Source organism: Lynx rufus, unplaced genomic scaffold (genome assembly GCF_022079265.1).
Source record: "Lynx rufus isolate CCGP_SWC_20201006 ecotype Redwood Valley unplaced genomic scaffold, mLynRuf1.p SCAF_22, whole genome shotgun sequence".
Lineage (NCBI taxonomy): Eukaryota > Metazoa > Chordata > Mammalia > Carnivora > Felidae > Lynx > Lynx rufus.
This window is the reverse complement of record NW_025814837.1, coordinates 9869447-9888960: the sequence shown is the minus strand read 5'-3', so window position 1 is coordinate 9888960 and position 19514 is coordinate 9869447. Positions and strand designations below refer to the sequence as shown.

At 41.3% G+C, this 19514-nt stretch overlaps 1 protein-coding gene across 1 annotated transcript in view; it reads left to right on the top strand.

Annotated features, from left to right (window-relative positions):
- Positions 1–19514, top strand: part of MEP1B (meprin A subunit beta) — an 82910-nt gene that overhangs the window by 43142 nt on the left and 20254 nt on the right. Inside the window, exons 11-15 of the mRNA XM_047086874.1 lie at positions 1194–1409; positions 3302–3745; positions 5242–5421; positions 7599–7725; positions 8362–8566. Coding sequence (XP_046942830.1) covers positions 1194–1409; positions 3302–3745; positions 5242–5421; positions 7599–7725; positions 8362–8566 — 1172 coding nt within the window. The remainder of the gene's footprint in view (positions 1–1193; positions 1410–3301; positions 3746–5241; positions 5422–7598; positions 7726–8361; positions 8567–19514) is intronic.

Here is a 19514-nt window from a genome sequence, read left to right as displayed (position 1 = left end):
CAGCAAAAAGTCTTTTTCTTTTTCTTTTTCTTTTTCTTTCTTGGAGGATGGTGGGGTGGGGTGGGGGGGACGGCGGAGAAGACAGATGTTAAGGGTACAAACTTGCAATCAGTAATAATAAGCCCTGGAAATCTAATGCACAGTGTAGTGACTATAGACAGGAATATTATATGCTAATCATCAAACTTATTAACAACTAGAACTTAATTCTTCTTACAACAAAAAAGGGATAATAATTATGTAACATGTTAGGGGTTGTTAATTATTGCTACAGTAGCAGTCATATTATAATATATAAATGTGTCAAATTAACATCTTGTACACCTTAAATTTGCACCATGCTATATGTCAAATATATATCAATAAAAATACAATTTTTTTTTAAAATGCAGATTAGGGGGCACTTGGGTGGCTCAGTTGGTTAAGTGTCTGACTCTTGATTTCAGCTCAGGTTGTGATCTCACCATTTGTGGGATCAAGCCCTGCATTGGGCTCTACTCTGACAGCATGAGCCTGCTTGGGATTCTCTCTCCCTCTCTCTCTGCCCCTCCCACACTCATGCTCACACTCTTTCTGTCTCTCTCTCAAAATAAATAAACACTAAAAATAAAATAAAATGCAGGGGCACCTGGGTGGTTCAGTCGGTTAAGCGTCTGACTTCAGCTTGGGTCATGATCTCACAGTTTGTGGGTTCAAGCCCCACATCAGGCTCTGTGCTGACCGCTTGCTCAGAGCCTGGAGCCTACTTCAGATACTGTGTCTCCTTCTCGCTCTCTGCTCCTCGCCCCCTTGAGCTCTGTCTCTCTCTGTCTCTCAAAAAATAAAAATGCTAAACAATAAAATAAAATAAAATAAAATGCAGATTTGGATAGTGGGTAGTGGTCCTCCATAGGCCAGAGGAAGGAGAAAAGAAAGGAGGGAGGGAGAAGGAGAGAGAGAGAGAGAGAGAGAGAAAGAGAGAGAGAGACTAGACCAAGTAGGTGATGCTTTTGTCTGATTTTGAAAGCTATAGTATGGAAAAAAGGTGGCCTAATGTCTCTTTTAGAAACTGCCTGCTCCTGGAGCTGCATTTAAATGCCCAATATAGTGTTTTACACACAGCGGGTACTGAGGGGAACTACTGTGCCCACAAGACGTGCATTCCTATATCTAGTATCTGTTTTCTCTCAATTCTGCTTTTGTTTTCATAACAGGTTCTGGTTTCTTCATGCATTTCAACAGTAGCTCTGTAAGTGTGGGAGCCACAGCAGTACTGGAAAGTAGAACATTCTACCCTAAAAGAGGATTTCAGTGCTTGGAGTTTTATTTATATAACAGTGGAAGTGAAAATGACCAACTGAACATCTACATCAGGGAGTATTCTGCAGACAATGTGAATGGTACTCTAAAGCTTGTGGAAGAAATAAAAGGTACAATATTGACATTCTTATTGTCTGAGTCCAGATAAGGCCATCTTAATTCTTTAAGTCTCTAGCACTGAGGAGGTCCGTTCTTGGCTAGTAATACAAATATAATGAAAACTAGGCAAAATGGGAAGAATTACTGAATGTAAAGGAATTGTGGGATGGACGAGGAAGGAACTGGCCTCGGGCAGGACTGGACCTGTCCCTGAACATGGTTGGAGACCTCTCATGTTATGTCAGATGGGCCCGGTCCACAAAACTGGTGCTTTGGGTATTTTACTTCCCAGCTTACAGTTAATCAAATGTGCCATTAGCCTGGAAAAGGGACACTTCCTCTAATTTCTAGCTTGAAAAAAAAAAAAAAAACCCAGTGAAGAATTCTAATTGTTATGATTTGGGTTAAGTGCAACTTCTAGAGTAATTCCTGAGCGAAGAGAAAGCAACACTCATTCCAATCATGTGGCAGAGAGATGGGTCATGTTGACCAACTTTAAAAGCAGATGGTTAAGAAATTTCAGGAAGGGAGGGGCTGTGGGCTGCCAACTCTATCACTGTCTCTCCACATATTGACCACTTGGTTTGAATGAATTGAGTAAAACCTATTATAAAATCGATCTACATTATGCTATGTGTCATACCATTTTCCTCCCATTTAACAATGGGAAACAGTCTGCAACACAGATGATACTTTCTTTTGTGAACACCTACAATAGGGTCTTAATATCATTTTATATAAACATATACATATATGTGTATATCACATGCTGTACATATATAACATAATTATATATACTCTACAATTCCATATATAATATCACATATATGTATATATATATATATATATACACATTATATATAGTATATATTTAATCCTTTCCATTAACAATCTGTGGGTGGGTGTTATCACTAACGATCAATAGCACAAAGGGTACTTAAGAAACTTGCTTATGAGAAAGAATTTAACAGAATTTAAATGAACAGTACTGATAGTAATGAAGTGGAATCTCTCGTGAAAGATTTTTGTTCAATCCAGAGTCTATCCACGGACAATAGCATTTTCTGTAATTTGGATATTTTTGTCTTATTTTCACATAGTTGTGCTTCACATTAAGTGCCAGTACGTTTAAGTTTGAAGTCATCGTGTGAACTACCAGTTCGACATGAATTCCTGAGCTGTTTTCTCTACTTGGGGGCTTCTGAAATTTTTTAAATGTATCGCTCCTTATTTGGGCATGTGATGTAAGAAAATAAGACAAGATAACATAGCCTGTGCTGCTAGCTAAGGGTAGGGGATGATAGCAAAGGGGGAAGTATGCACCGGGGAGAAGGCTGATGCTATCAAATACTAGATAAATATTTATAATGTTGAGTCACTGGTAAATGATCTAAGGACCCAATTGTGGGTGTGGGCTTTCTAGGGTTGGGTGGATTTCTGTGTAATACTGCCAAAACACTGACTGAAAGTTGGGCATGTGAAGGAAGTATTTCAGTCAAACTATAAATACGTTAAATAAGGCTTTGGTTCAGTATCCCAGGAATCCTGGGCACAGTGTAGATATCAGTTTTAACTAGCATATAATGGGAGACAACTCCTATTTAGGGCATGGAATACTCATAAGTTAGATGTTGGTGTTTGCTTACCCTTCGCTGGACACAGGTGACTACCTGAGAAACAAGCAGATAAACATCCAGATGTTCCAGGGAGCAGTTTGACTCCACAGAAATGCCTTGAAGTGAATGGGCTTGGGCTGGAGAAGTGAGAAAAACACACTGCAGACCTGTAGGAACCAATAGCTCTAGGATGATAATCTGTCCTGCGAAGGTTAAAACTCTAATGTTGATTTGCACATGATTCGTAGTCCTTTGTCTTCTTTGAAATAATAATGTCTCTTTTGCAGATATACCCACTGGAAGCTGGCAACTTTACCATGTGACATTGAAAGTGACCAACAAATTTAGAGTGGTGTTTGGAGGGGTCAGAGGCACTGGTGCATCATTGGGTGGCCTGTCTCTTGATGACATCAATCTTTCAGAAACACAGTGCCCTCATCATATCTGGCATATAAAGAATTTCACACAGATTATTGGCAGCTCGAAAGAAACTATATATAGCCCTCCATTTTATTCTTCTAAAGGTTATGCCTTCCAGATTCAGTTGAATCTGAATCATTCGACTAACGCGGGAATATATTTCCACTTGATCTCTGGAGCCAATGATGATCAATTACAATGGCCATGTCCTTGGCAACAAGCCACGATGACACTCTTGGATCAAAATCCTGACATTCGACAGCGTATGTCCAACCAGCGGAGTATAACTACAGACCCATTTATGACCACCGGTTTGTGACTTATTTCCTTTACTGCTAATACACGGTCATTTGTCTAGGAGGGATGGACAATTTGGGAATGAGAGACTGCACAGTCAGGTACTTAGGGATTTCTGAGCCCCAGATTTTAGGAACACAAGACATTGAAGGGAAGGGCTTCAGCAGGTGTGGACAGAGTACCCCAGGCAGGCCACTGTGAAGAATGTCAAGAGGCACTGTTTCTGAAAAATAGAGAAGACACTGACTATTCCCGGCAATTGATCATACCTGAATTCCAGTTGTCCAAGGAGTGTTGGTTTTGCAGTCTGGCATGCCTCGGTTAAAATCCTAGGTTGCTTCTCATTAGCTATGTGATGTTGATTAAATAGTCTTTTGGAGCCTCAGTTTGCTCAGCAGTAAAACTGGGGCAGTAATAGTAACCACCCCTCGCCACTGGGACTGTCAGACAAAATTCAGCTCTTGTAGAAGGGGATGGTTTCTGATGAGAGGAAAGACGTTGAGCTCCTGGAGTGTTGGGAAGGCTGTGAGAATGGATCATAATTTCTTACTAAAGAATTCTGGAGAGCTCGCCAATGGTGACATCATTCCCCATCTTTTCAGTCTCAAAAAGGAACTGCTCCCAGAAGGCAATGATCACATTTCTAATTTTAATAATCCTTTGCCTTCTGGGAGCCTAATAAAAAATGAAATTATGGCAAGGTGACTATTATTGCCAAATCTGAATTCTATATATGAAAAAAAATGGACCTATGTGACTTAGGAAAAAGAAAAACCATTAATTTGTTAGGAAAAAAAAATATTCACAAAGAGGATTGTAGGAACTTGATGCTCAGATTTCTTCACTTTTTTTTTTTTCCCAAAGCATTTTTGCCTGAATGACATTGAAAATGGCTCAAAGTTGGGTGGGTCATCACCTTTCCCCAGAAGCAGTGCTTCTCACTGTCTTCTAGAAGGACTTTGCTGTTAGGTGAATAATTCAGTTAATGAGATGAATTGTTCTATGTTAATATTCAAAACTCTCTCGGGACACCTGGCTGGCTCAGTGGGTAGAGCATGTGACTCTTAATCTCGTGGTCATGAGTTTGAACCCCACATTGTAAAGATTACTTAAAAAATACAATAAAAAAAAACCTCTCTCAGAAACGTATTGATTCAACTTAGTTAAAAGGACCACCTATGACTCGAGGCCACTGAGAAATGATTTTAATGGGGAGGGAGTTTCTATACTGGTCAGGAAGTATAGGTGTGATACCGCATCTAGGAAACTTTTGGTATCTCTCCGCTCAGATTCCAGAATGTGCTCCTCCTTACTAGGCAATCTCATTTTCTTTAGGACAGTATAAATGAACAAGCTTCAGTGACTTGCCAGAGAATACATCACAGGTCAATAGCATCATTTAATTATTTTGAGCTCTATCCTAATTGCGTTTCACATTGCCCGTTCTTTCCTACCACAAAAAGCTATGATGATGCTAAACACAATCCATTAATATAAATTGCTTTTTCAGATAATGGAAACTATTTTTGGGACAGGCCATCCAAAGTGGGATTAGTGGCTTTTTTCCCTAATGGAACGGAGTTTAGAAGAGGTATGGGCTTTGGAACCGCTGCCTTTATAACCTACAAGAGGCTGAAAAGCAGAGATTTTATAAAAGGAGATGATGTTTATATCCTACTGACCGTGGAAGGTATGTCAGCAAAAATAGTTTTATACAAGCTATTTTTGTTGTTGTTGTCGTGGCCATTGATTATTGACTGCGTTCTTCTGGGTTCCATTTTTAGGTATAGGAGTAAATGGGCATGAGTGGGAGTTTTTCTTTCTGGCATAAATTATTAACAATAGGAAAGTAATTTAAATAAAAACAGTGACCATTCCAGGATAAAGAATTTAATTACCACTACATGGAGCAATGGAAAATTAGGACAGAAATTTTCTCTAGAAACAAGTTAAAGTATAGCTACTATACCCTAAATTATACTCTAAGATTCCAGAAATAGAAATATCACACAAGCACATGAAATGAAACTGGAAATGAACTGTCTCTATTGTGTCTTTCAAATATATATTCATACATATATACATATATATGAAACCACAAATGTATATTTTATGTATCATATATAAGCATACACATATATATTTTGTCAGTAATAGCATTAATCTATTGTCTTTTAAATTTCTTACCCATGGCAGCTAGTAAATACATTTTTCAGGAATACTGGTGGTTTCCGTGTTTCATGTAGCACAATTTAAAGCCATTTACTATTAAAGACCCTCTTACAGCTCTGTAAATCAGAATCTTGTTTGTGATGAAAGGTGGTGCAATTAAAATCCATGAAATCTTTTTTTAGTTTATTTAAGAGAGAGAGCGCGCGAGCATAAGCAGGGAGAGGGGCACAGAGAGAGGGAAAGAGAGAATTCCAGGCTGGCTCCACACTCAGCATGGAGCCCAATGCAGGGCTTTATCTCACGACTGCGAGATTCATGAGCTGAGCTGGTACCAAGAGTTGGATAGTAGAGGCACCTGGGTGGTTCTGTCAGTTGAGTGTCTGACTCTTGCTTTTGGCTCAGGTCATGATCTCACAGTTGTGAGAATGTGGAGACTCTTGGGATTCTCTCTCTCTCCCTCTCTCTGCCCCACCCCTGCCCGCATGAGTACTCTCTAAATAAATAAATAAATAAACAAACAAACAAACAAAAGAAGAGTTGGATGCTTAACTGACTGAGCCACTCAGCTGCCCCAAAACCCATGAAATTTTTATGGCAGTGTCTATTAGAGTAAATCTAGATGATACTTCTTGGAAAAAATTATTCAAGAATAAATTTGCTGCAGGGTGTCTAGCTGGCTCAGTTGGTAGAGCATACAATGCTCAATCTTGGAGTTGTAAGTTCAAGCCCCATGTTGGATATAGAGGTTACTTAAAAATAAAATCTTTTAGGGGCACCTCTGGGTGGCTGAGTTGGTTGAGCTTCCAACTTTGGCTCAGGTCATGATCTCACGGTTTGTGAGTTCGAGCCCTGTATCAGGCTTACTGCTGTGGGCACAGAGCCCACTTCAGATCTTCTGTCCTCCTCTCTTTCTGTCCCTTTGCCACTTACACTCTCTCAAAGATAAATTAACATTAAAAAAATAAAGCCTTTGGGGTGCCTGGGTGGCTCAGTCGGTTGGGCATCCGACTTCAGGTCAGGTCATGATCTCACGGTTCATGAGTTCGAGCCCCACGTCAGGCTCTGTGCTAACAGCTCGGAGCCTGGAACCTGCTTTGGATTCTGTGTCTCCCTCTGCCCCTCCCCCACTAGCATTCTGTCTCTCAAAAAAATGAATAAATGTTAAAAAATAAATAAATAAAGTCATTAAAAATTTTAAAAAAAGAATAACTTTGTTGAGGGACAAACAACTGCTACTTTTATGTAGCAGAGAAAAAGTCACATATTCATCACCTCGGTTCAACACTGGATGAGAAGCAATAGAAAACACTACAAGCATCAGAGCCCTGGTTGTTAGGGGGGCCTGGTAGATTGTGTCAGATATCCACCAACTTGCTCTCCCTGAGCAAGAATCCTGTGACCTTGGGCAAGCCCATCAGTCACCTTGCATTTCTGTGCTTTATCTTCATGTCTGTCCCTTGAGGGTGGATTATAAGGGCTTAGACCCTTTCTAGCTCAAGCAAGCCCAAGCTCAGGTAAGCATGTGGTTCAGTTGATGACCCCAAAGGCTGGTCCAGTTCCTGTCTGTATCTAGATTTCTACCTATTAATTATTTTACTGGCTGGGAAACCTAAGCATCTATTTTGAAACTTAAGGATCAAATGCTTGTTAAAGTCAAACTGATGTCCGTCCATGCTCTCCCTCTGCCCTCCTTAGACATATCCCACCTTAATTCTACACAAATTCCACCAATCCCAACCTCTAACATCAATGACCTCTGCACAAACTTCAAATGTGAGAACGACGGCATCTGCGTTGTCCGAAATGGCAAGGCCGAGTGCAGGTAAGGGGTAACTTGGACAAGATCTCCCCATTCTCCTGTTAGAAATGTTATCATTTACACAATATAGGATTAGATACTGATATTTTCCGTGAGTGAAATCAGTTGATTCTCATCTCAAAGCCATTCATGGGATATTTATTTTTTGGTCTCCATTTGGGACTTTGGATAGCCACAAGAAGAATAAAATTATTTATGAAGAAATAGTACATTGTATTGTAATTGCCTGAAAAAGTCCTCATGTGTTATAGACCTTATTAAGTCCTCACAACAGTCTTGTGTGGTAAAGTATGACTGTCACTATTTTTTAGATGGAGATTGTTCTCAGAAGTTCTGGGATGAGTTTGGCCAAGAGGTACGGGGGGGAGGTTAAGGGACTGAAACACTGAGAACCAAATTTTCTCCGTTACCTACACCACCTTCCTTTCCTACCTCAGAGCCACTATTTTGAGTACCAGATGAGCAGTGATTCCGTGTCTTTACCACTGGCCTTGCCTGGCCCTCTGGAGCTAGTCTATCCATTCCCCTCCAGTTGAGTTCCATATGCCAATGACCCGAATGTTGAGCCGCACCCTTAATGGCGAAGATTTTCAGACTGAAATATCAACTCATAACTCTGGGTCATGTTCCGACGTGCAGGTGTCTGTCAGGGGAAGACTGGTGGTTCCTGGGCGAAAGGTGTGAGAGGAGAGGCTCCACCCAGGATACCATTGTCATCGCTGCATCTTCTACCGTTGCTGTGTTTGCCCTGATGCTGATAGTCACCCTCGTCAGTGTCTATTGTACCAGGAAGAGATATCGTAGGAGGACAACTTCAAATACAACAGACATGACTCTGGAAAATGTAAGTTGAGCCTGGTATTTGGTTATTCAAAACCTACTGATGAAATCATATGCAGAAGAATTAGGAATTTCTTATATACTTTAAAAAAAAATCTCTTTATTCCCTATGTTGGATAACAGCTTTGAAACTATACATTCCTGTTACCTTCGCTATAAGTCAACGGTTCTTGGAGTCCATGAAGGCTTTGGGGGAGGAGTTTATATCCTCCTGGACTTGTATCTAAAATTGTGTCTGGTTGTACATTTTTTCGGGGATGAGGGTCTGTGACCCTTCTGAGAGGCAAAACTGATTTTGCCATAAGTTCCAACCTTCCTGTTAGAGGTGACAGGTGATAAGTGTTTTTGTTCTAAAGGTATTTCAGGGGTGATTGAGCTCAGGTTTGTTGAAAGGGAATGCTGGCATGTTTGATGCTTTTCCATTAAAAAAACGTTCCAATTCATTCTGGCTTCATGTGCCGTAACTAACCTTGAGGCCAGATGTTTTTTTTTTTTTTTTTAAATTTTTAACGTTTTTATTTATTTTTGAGATAGAGAGAGAGACAGAGCATGAATGGGGGAGGGTCAGAGAGAGGGAGACACAGAATCCGAAACAGGCACCAGGCTCTGAGCTGTCAGCACAGAGCCCGACGCGGGGCTCAAACTCACGGACCGCGAGATCATGACCTGAGCCGAAGTCGGCCGCCCAACCGACTAAGCCACCCAGGCGCCCCGAGGCCAGATGTTTTTAAAAATTTTTTTTTTTTTTTTTTTTTTTATGAAGTTTATTGACAAATTGGTTTCCATACAACACCCAGTGCTCATCCCAAAAGGTGCCCTCCTCACTACCCATCACCCACCCGCCCCTCCCTCCCACCCCCCATCAACCCTCAGTTTGTTCTCAGTTTTTAACAGTCTCTTATGCTTTGGCTCTCTCCCACTCTAACGTCTTTTTTTTTTTTTCTCCCTTCCCCTCCCCCATGGGTTCCTGTTGAGTTTCTCAGGATCCACATAAGAGTGAAACCATATGGTATCTGTCTTTCTCTGTATGGCTTATTTCACTTAGCATCACACTCTCCAGTTCCATCCACGTTGCTACAAAAGGCCATATTTCATTTTTTCTCATTGCCACGTAGTATTCCATTGTGTATATAAACCACAATTTCTTTATCCATTCATCAGTTGATGGACATTTAGGCTCTTTCCATAATTTGGCTATTGTTGAGAGTGCTGCTATGAACATTGGGGTACAAGTGCCCCTATGCATCAGTACTCCTGTATCCCTTGGGTAGATTCCTAGCAGTGCTATTGCTGGGTCATAGGGTAGGTCTATTTTTAATTTTCTGAGGAACCTCCACACTGTTTTCCAGAGCGGCTGCACCAATTTGCATTCCCACCAACAGTGCAAGAGGGTTCCCGTTTCTCCACATCCTCTCCAGCATCTATAGTCTCCTGATTTGTTCATTTTGGCCACTCTGACTGGCGTGAGGTGATACCTGAGTGTGGTTTTGATTTGTATTTCCCTGATAAGGAGCGACGCTGAACATCTTTTCATGTGCCTGTTGGCCATCTGGATGTCTTCTTTAGAGAAGTGTCTATTCATGTTTTCTGCCCATTTCTTCACTGGGTTATTTGTTTTTCGGGTGTGGAGTTTGGTGAGCTCTTTATAGATTTTAGATACTAGCCCTTTGTCCGATATGTCATTTGCAAATATCTTTTCCCATTCCGTTGGTTGTCTTTTAGTTTTGTTGGTTGTTTCCTTTGCTGTGCAGAAGCTTTTTATCTTCATAAGGTCCCAGTAATTCACTTTTGCTTTTAATTCCCTTGCCTTTGGGGATGTGTCGAGTAAGAGATTGCTACGGCTGAGGTCAGAGAGGTCTTTTCCTGCTTTCTCCTCTAAGGTTCTGATGGTTTCCTGTCTCACATTTAGGTCCTTTATCCATTTTGAGTTTATTTTTGTAAATGGTGTGAGAAAGTGGTCTAGTTTCAACCTTCTGCATGTTGCTGTCCAGTTCTCCCAGCACCATTTGTTAAAGAGGCTGTCTTTTTTCCATTGGATGTTCTTTCCTGCTTTGTCAAAGATGAGTTGGCCATATGTTTGTGGGTCTAGTTCTGGGGTTTCTATTCTATTCCATTGGTCTGTGTGTCTGTTTTTGTGCCAATACCATGCTGTCTTGATGATGACAGCTTTGTAGTAGAGGCTGAAGTCTGGGATTGTGATGCCTCCTGCTTTGGTCTTCTTCTTCAAAATTCCTTTGGCTATTCGGGGCCTTTTGTGGTTCCATATGAATTTTAGGATTGCTTGTTCTAGTTTCGAGAAGAATGCTGGTGCAATTTTGATTGGGATTGCATTGAATGTGTAGATAGCTTTGGGTAGTATTGACATTTTGACAATATTTATTTTTCCAATCCATGAGCAGGGAATGTCTTTCCATTTCTTTAAATCTTCTTCAATTACCTTCATAAGCTTTCTATAGTTTTCAGCATACAGATCCTTTACATCTTTGGTTAGATTTATTCCTAGGTATTTTATGCTTTTTGGTGCAATTGTGAATGGGATCAGTTTCTTTATTTGTCTTTCTGTTGCTTCATTGTTAGTGTATAAGAATGCAACTGATTTCTGTACATTGATTTTGTATCCTGCAACTTTGCTGAATTCATGTATCAGTTCTAGCAGACTTTTGGTGGAGTCTATCGGATTTTCCATGTATAATATCATGTCATCTGCAAAAAGCGAAAGCTTGACTTCATCTTTGCCAATTTTGATGCCTTTGATTTCCTTTTGTTGTCTGATTGCTGATGCTAGAACTTCCAGCACTATGTTAAATAACAACGGTGAGAGTGGGCATCCCTGTCGTGTTCCTGATCTCAGGGAAAAAGCTCTCAGTTTTTCCCCGTTGAGGATGATGTTAGCTGTGGGCTTTTCATAAATGGCTTTTATGATCTTTAAGTATGTTCCTTCTATCCCGACTTTCTCAAGGGTTTTTATTAAGAAAGGGTGCTGGATTTTATCAAAGGCCTTTTCTGCATCGATTGACAGGATCATATGGTTCTTCTCTTTTTTTTTGTTAATGTGATGTATCACGTTGATTGATTTGCGAATGTTGAACCAGCCCTGCATCCCAGGAATGAATCCCACTTGATCATGGTGAATAATTCTTTTTATATGCTGTTGAATTCGATTTGCTAGTATCTTATTGAGAATTTTGGCATCCATATTCATCAGGGATATTGGCCTGTAGTTCTCTTTTTTTACTGGGTCTCTGTCTGGTTTAGGAATCAAAGTAATACTGGCTTCATAGAATGAGTCTGGAAGTTTTCCTTCCCTTTCTATTTCTTGGAATAGCTTGAGAAGGATAGGTATTATCTCTGCTTTAAACGTCTGGTAGAACTCCCCTGGGAAGCCATCTGGTCCTGGACTCTTATTTGTTGGGAGATTTTTGATAACCGATTCAATTTCTTCGCTGGTTATGGGTCTGTTCAAGCTTTCTCTTTCCTCCTGATTGAGTTTTGGAAGAGTGTGGGTGTTCAGGAATTTGTCCATTTCTTCCAGGTTGTCCAATTTGTTGGCATATAATTTTTCATAGTATTCCCTGATAATTGTTTGTATCTCTGAGGGATTGGTTGTAATAATTCCATTTTCATTCATGATTTTATCTATTTGGGTCATCTCCCTTTTCTTTTTGAGAAGCCTGGCTAGAGGTTTGTCAATTTTGTTTATTTTTTCAAAAAACCAGCTCTTGGTTTCGTTGATCTGCTCTACAGTTTTTTTAGATTCTATATTGTTTATTTCTGCTCTGATCTTTATTATTTCTCTTCTTCTGCTGGGTTTAGGCTGCCTTTGCTGTTCTGCTTCTATTTCCTTTAGGTGTGCTGTTAGATTTTGTATTTGGGATTTTTCTTGTTTCTTGAGATAGGCCTGGATTGCGATGTATTTTCCTCTCAGGACTGCCTTCGCTGCGTCCCAAAGCGTTTGGATTGTTGTATTTTCATTTTCGTTTGTTTCCATATATTTTTTGATTTCTTCTCTAATTGCCTGGTTGACCCACTCATTCGTGAGTAGGGTGTTCTTTAACCTCCATGCTTTTGGAGGTTTTCCAGACTTTTTCCTGTGGTTGACTTCAAGCTTCATAGCATTGTGGTCTGAAAGTATGCATGGTATAATTTCAATTCTTGTAAACTTATGAAGGGCTGATTTGTGACCCAGTATATGATCTATCTTGGAGAATGTTCCATGTGCACTCGAGAAGAAAGTATATTCTGTTGCTTTGGGATGCAGAGTTCTAAATATATCTGTCAAGTCCATCTGATCCAGTGTCTCATTCAGGGCCCTTGTTTCTTTATTGACCGTGTGTCTAGATGATCTATCCATTTCTGTAAGTGGGGTGTTAAAGTCCCCAGCAATTACCACATTCTTATCAATAAGGTTGCTTATGTTTATGAGTAATTGTTTTATATATTTGGGGGCTCCGGTATTCGGCGCATAGACATTTATAATTGTTAGCTCTTCCTGATGGATAGACCCTGTAACTATTATATAATGTCCTTCTTCATCTCTTGTTACAGCCTTTAATTTAAAGTCTAGTTTGTCTGATATAAGTATGGCTACTCCAGCTTTCTTCTGGCTTCCAGTAGCATGATAAATAGTTCTCCATCCCCTCACTCTCAATCTAAAGGTGTCCTCAGGTCTAAAATGAGTCTCTTGTAGACAGCAAATAGATGGGTCTTGTTTTTTTATCCATTCTGATACCCTATGTCTTTTGGTTGGCGCATTTAATCCATTTACATTCAGTGTTATTATAGAAAGATACGGGTTTAGAGTCATTGTGATGTCTGTATGTTTTATGCTTGTAGTGATGTCTCTGGTACTTTGTCTCACAGGGTCCCCCTTAGGATCTCTTGTAGGGCTGGTTTAGTGGTGACAAATTCCTTCAGTTTTTGTTTGTTTGGGAAGACCTTTATCTCTCCTTCTATTCTAAATGACAGACTTGCTGGATAAAGGATTCTTGGCTGCATATTTTTGCTGTCTAGCACCCTGAAAATCTCGTGCCAATTCTTTCTGGCCTGCCAAGTTTCAAAAGAGAGATCAGTCACGAGTCTTATAGGTCTCCCTTTATATGTGAGGGCACGTTTACCCCTTGCTGCTTTCAGAATTTTCTCTTTATCCTTGTATTTTGCCAGTTTCACTATGATATGTCGTGCAGAAGATCGATTCAAGTTACGTCTGAAGGGAGTTCTCTGTGCCTCTTGGATTTCAATGCCTTTTTCCTTCCCCAGTTCAGGGAAGTTCTCAGCTATGATTTCTTCAAGTACCCCTTCAGCACCTTTCCCTCTCTCTTCCTCCTCTGGGATACCAATTATGCGTAAATTATTTCTTTTTAGTGTATCACTTAGTTCTCTAATTTTCCCCTCATACTCCTGGATTTTTTTATCTCTCTTTTTCTCAGCTTCCTCTTTTTCCATAACTTTATCTTCTAGTTCACCTATTCTCTCCTCTGCCTCTTCCATCCGAGCTGTGGCGGTTTGCATTTTGTTTTCCATTTCCTTTAAAGCGTTTTTCAGCTCCTCGTGACTGTTCATTAGTCCCCTGATGTCTGTAGCAAGAGATTCTCTGCTGTCCTGTATGCTGTTTTCCAGCCCAGCGATTAATTTTATGACTATTATTCTAAATTCACTTTCTGTTATATTATTTAAATCCTTTTTGATCAGCTCATTAGCTGTTGTTATTTCCTGGAGATTCTTCTGGGGGGAATTCTTCCGCTTGGTCATTTTGGATAGTCCCTGGTGTGGTGAGGGCCTGCAGGGCACTTCCCCTGTGCTGTGGTGTATAACTGGAGTTGGTGGGCGGGGCCGCAGTCCGACCTGATGTCTGCCCCCAGCCCACCGCTGGGGCCACAGTCAGACTGGTGTGTGCCTTCTCTTCCCCTCTCCTAGGGGCGGGATTCACTGTGGGGTGGCGTGGCCCGTCTGGGCTACTTGCACACTGCCAGGCTTGTGATGCTGGGGATCTGGCGTATTAGCTGGGGTGGGAAGGCAAGGTGCACGGCGGCAGGGGGGGCAGGCTTAGCTCGCTTCTCCTTAGGTGATCCACTTCAGGAGGGGCCCTGTGCAGCCGGAGGGAGTCAGATCGCTGCCGGAGGTTTGGCTCCGCAGAAGCACAGAGTTGGGTGTTCGCGCGGAGCGAGCAATTTCCCTGGGCGGAGCCGGTTCCCTTTGGGATTTTGGCTGGGGGATGGGCGGGGGAGATGGCGCTGGAGAGCGCCTTTGTTCCCCGCCAAACTGAGCTCTGTCGTCCGGGGGCTCCGCAGCTCACCCTCCCTTTGTCCTCCAGCCTTCCCGCTTTCTGAGCAGAGCTGTTAACTTATGACCTCCCAGACGCTAAGTCGCGCTTGCTGTCAGAACACAGTCCGTCAGGCCCCTCCGCTTTTGCAAGCCGGACTCGGGGGCTGCTTGGCCGGCGAGCCGCCCCTCCGCCCCGGCTCCCTCCCGCCAGTCCGTGGAGCGCGCACCGCCTCGCCGCCCTTCCTACCCTCTTCCGTGGGCCTCTCGTCTGCACTTGGGTCCGGTGACTCTGTTCTGCTAATCCTCTGGCGGTTTTCTGGGTTATTTAGGCAGGTGTAGGTGGAATCTAAGTGATCAGCAGGACGCGCGGTGAGCCCAGCGTCCTCCTACGCCGCCATCTTCCTAGTCCCCCTAAAAATTTTTTTTTTTTAATGTTTATTCATTTTTGAGATAGAGAGAGCATGAGCAGGTGAATGGCAGAGAGAGAAAGGGAGACACAGAATCTGAAGCAGGCTCCAGGCTCTGAGCTGTCAGCACAGAGCCCAATGTGGGGCTTGAACCCATGACCGTGAGATCATGACCTGAGCCGAAGTCAGATGCTTAACTGACTGAGCCACCGAAGTGAGTCCAGATTTTCAAGTAGAGGGTTTAAAGTCTTGCCTCAGAAGGTCTCTAAAATGTCAATAGCCTCTTGTAGGTCTCAGATTGGATTCCCTGGGAGACAGTGCTCCCAGCAACACAGAGTAAAGGAGTAACAGAGTGAGAGAAGCTGGACAGGGCAGAGGGTGAGATTGCACTGTGGTGACCTTGCACTTGAGGCTTCGGCCCTGCTACAAGGGGCTCTGGAGCTGGGATAGTGTCCTGAATTTAGGCAAGGGGGCCAGGCTGTTGTACTCTCCCTCATCAACAGCCATTGGATGGGGGTTGCCCCATAACCAGAAAAATGGTTATTGAAGACATACTGTTTTAAGACTATGACTTTTTGAAGTGGAAAAACTGGCATTGAGACACTAAATTTGCAAAGTTAGGTAAAAGATGGACAATGATAAGGAACGGAAAGCATACAGTTTTGTTCTATACATGGCTGTCACATTTCCTCAACGTCAGGAAGTGTTTAAAGCTAATAGTAAAGCAATGGCCTGATTATTTCACAAGCTTATTAGAAAAGTACTTAAAATGTATACAGGTGTTTTGCTGTGTTTGCTTTTCAGACATGTATTTCCAGCTTACTTTATGACTCAAAATAGAAGGGACAGATTGGCCAATGACCTAGTAGGCCAACCTGGTGGAAGCTGCACCTGCAGGCATGGTACACTGGGCCAGTAGGGATGCACGTGAAAACTAGAGTCATGGTTAGAAAAGAGAAGACAGTAGCTGGTGGATAGGACCACCATGTTATTCTTTTGGAAACTGGAAAATATAAATGCTGTTATAAGGGCGGATTTATGAAGCAAAAATTGGAAGGAGTTAAAGAAAATGATAAAGAGAAGAGAAAGAAAGAAGGAAGTTAAATCAAGAAAGGGGAAAATTATCAGAGTAATTGGGTCATGGTGGGGCCATTAAGTAAACACACACACACACACACACACACACACACACACACACACACCTGACCACCGTATTCCCAAGAGCAAGAAATCAACTTATATTTTCCTCAGTCTAGGCATTTCTACAGTGAATTCACTGATAACAGAACCTCCAGATCTAGTTTAGGTCTCCAGACAGAATGCCCTTCTTTCTGAGGCTGCACTGTGTGCTCCTCTTAATGTTTTAGTATCTGAATGATATGAGCAGGCCAGGCCAGTGCGTCTGCCTGGAGACTAGGCTGGGGAAGTCCACCAGCTGGGCGGATGCCAGGAGCCAGTTGATGGCACTTCATTTAAAAATTAGACTTGTGATTCATTTAAATGGCAGTCTTTAAATTTAAAAATTAAATCATCAATTGCTCTTTCCCTTTTTAGCAGCATGCATTTTGAAGATTAACTCAACAATATGGCCAGCAAATGAAATTACAAAGGATTCTTCATCATGGATTTCACCTAGAATATATTACAACTGCCTTGTTCTTCTGTAAATGGATCTTCTCTGTAAATAGCTGGACATACTATAAATCACTATTTTGTTAAAAGTCTAACTGGTGACATGTTTGTGTTTTTGTTTTTCTTTTTTTTTTTTTTAATTTTTTTTTTCAACGTTTATTTATTTTTGGGACAGAGAGAGACAGAGCATGAACGGGGGAGGGGCAGAGAGAGAGGGAGACACAGAATCGGAAACAGGCTCCAGGCTCTGAGCCATCAGCCCAGAGCCTGACGCGGGGCTCGAACTCACGGACTGCGAGATCGTGACCTGGCTGAAGTCGGACGCTTAACCGACTGCGCCACCCAGGCGCCCCTGTGTTTTTGTTTTTCAAAGAGGGAAATTAACTCAGGCTCCTCTGGAAGTATAATAATATCCACAAAAAGGAGCACAACAAACAGAGATAGCTTTCCAAATTCCTGATCATTCCCGGGGGGAGGGAGGGCAAGTGTAGTGGCCTCATGAGTGATTGCCTAGGAACCCACTGGAAACACCCGATGGGAATGATCTTCCATGTGCAACCTCAACATTTCTGTGTCGTCCTGTCCCAGGATAGGGAGGGGTGGTAGGGCAGCTCCCTTTCCCTCTTGCCAAAGCTCGCCACTCTCTTGTTTTCTTACATTGGCCCTTCAGTATGTGAGCTGGGTTTAGAATTTGTTTGAACATGCAACTGTGATCAACAAGAAAACTTTTGACTCCTAGAACAGTGGGTTCTCCAAGTTCTGGATCTCAAGAGTTTCTATATTCTTCTTCTCCTTTTTAGAAAAAAAAAATTTTAATGTTTTATTATTTATTTTTGAGAGAGAGAGGGACAGAGTGTGAGTGGGGATGGGGCAGAGAGAGAAGGAGACATAGAATCCAAAGCAGGCTCCAAGCTCTGAGTTGTCAGCACAAAGCCTGACTAGGGGTTCAAATTCACGAACCATGAGATCATGACCTGAGCCTAAATCAGGAGTTGGATGATTAACCGACTGAGCCACCCAGGAGCCCTCTTCTGCTTTTTGATGTTTATTTATTTATTTTGACGGGGAGGGAAGGGCAGAGAGAGGGAGAGAGATAATCCAAGCAGGGTCTGTGCTGTCAGTGAAGAGCCCGAAGTGGGGCTCGAACTCATGAACCTCGAGATCATGACCTGAGCTGAAATCAAGAGTTGGATGCTTAACTGACTGAGCCATCCAGGCGTCCCAGGAGGCTTTACATTCTTAAAAGTTATTGAGAGCCCCAAAGAGCTTCTGTTTGTGAGCATCACATTCATTAGTACTTCCTCTATTAGAAATCCAAGTCAGAAAAACTTAAAACTAGGTATTTGTTAATCATTAAGAAATAATAAGCCTAATGTTTACATGTTAGCATATAATATTTTTATGAAAAATAACTCTATTTTTCAAAACAAGAAAATTTAGCAAAAGAAGGGATAGTGTTTTATACTTTTTTGCAAATCTCTAATGTCTGTATTAATAGAAAACAGCTAAATTTTCACATTATGTGTCTGCATTCAGTCTATTGTGATATATTATTTTCACTGAAGGATATAAAGCAAGTCTAACCTCACACAGATATGTAGTTGAAAAGGGAGGTGTATTTAAATATCTTTTCAGGGAATTGTGCATATTCTTTGTGAATACTTTATTAAAACTTGACAAATGGTAATTTCTTAAAGGTTAGTTGTAACTGGCACCTGAAATGGCATGAATGAACTTTTGTACTCGGTTCAGTATCATCTACCAGTCTGTCGTGTATATTAAATGGATTGTTCATCTATGCATGACTTTGTACTACTGTGTATTGATCATTTAGAAAATACCTTACTGGTTCACTAAGTTATGCAGCACATACAACCTTTGGCACATTTCATTGTATGATATCAAAACATAACGTTAGTTAATATCACTACTGATCGTATTAAAAAAGTCTTTAATCCTCGGGAAGCTGACACTCGTGGTGGCAAAAGCAAATTTCCCAAGATTCAGATTGTTGCTCAAAAGCTTAAATCTTATCACTGACGATAAATACTGTCTTCCTTGTAGTGACAGGCTCACTTCAGTCAATTGTTTTAATTCGAATTTTACTTTGAAATAATTGTAGATTCACATGCCGTTGTTAAAAACAACAACAACAACAACAACAACAATAGGGAGAGATCCCTGTACCCATCTCGCAGTTTCCCTCAATGGAAACATCTTGCAATACTTACCAGGATATTGACATTAATACAGTCAATTACATTAATACATCTTCATTGCCACAGGAATCCCTCAAGTTGCCTTCAAATAGCCACTCCATCTCCTGATTGTCCCTACCTGCTGCTTAACCCCTGGTAACCATCGGTCTGTTCTCTGTTTCTGCAATTTGTCATTTAAAAAAATGTTATACTAACAGAACCATACAGTATAGAACCTTTGGGCATTGCTTTTTTTTTTTTTTTTTTTTTTTTTAAACTCAGCATAATTCTCTGTACCTTCATCTAGGTTGTATGCTCAAGAGTTTGTTCCTTTTTATCACCAAGTAGTGTTCACGGTGTGGACTCAGCACAATGTAACCATTTACTTGTTGAAGGACTTCTGGGTTGTTGCCAGTTTGGGGCTATTACAAATAAAGCTGCTATAAACATTCAT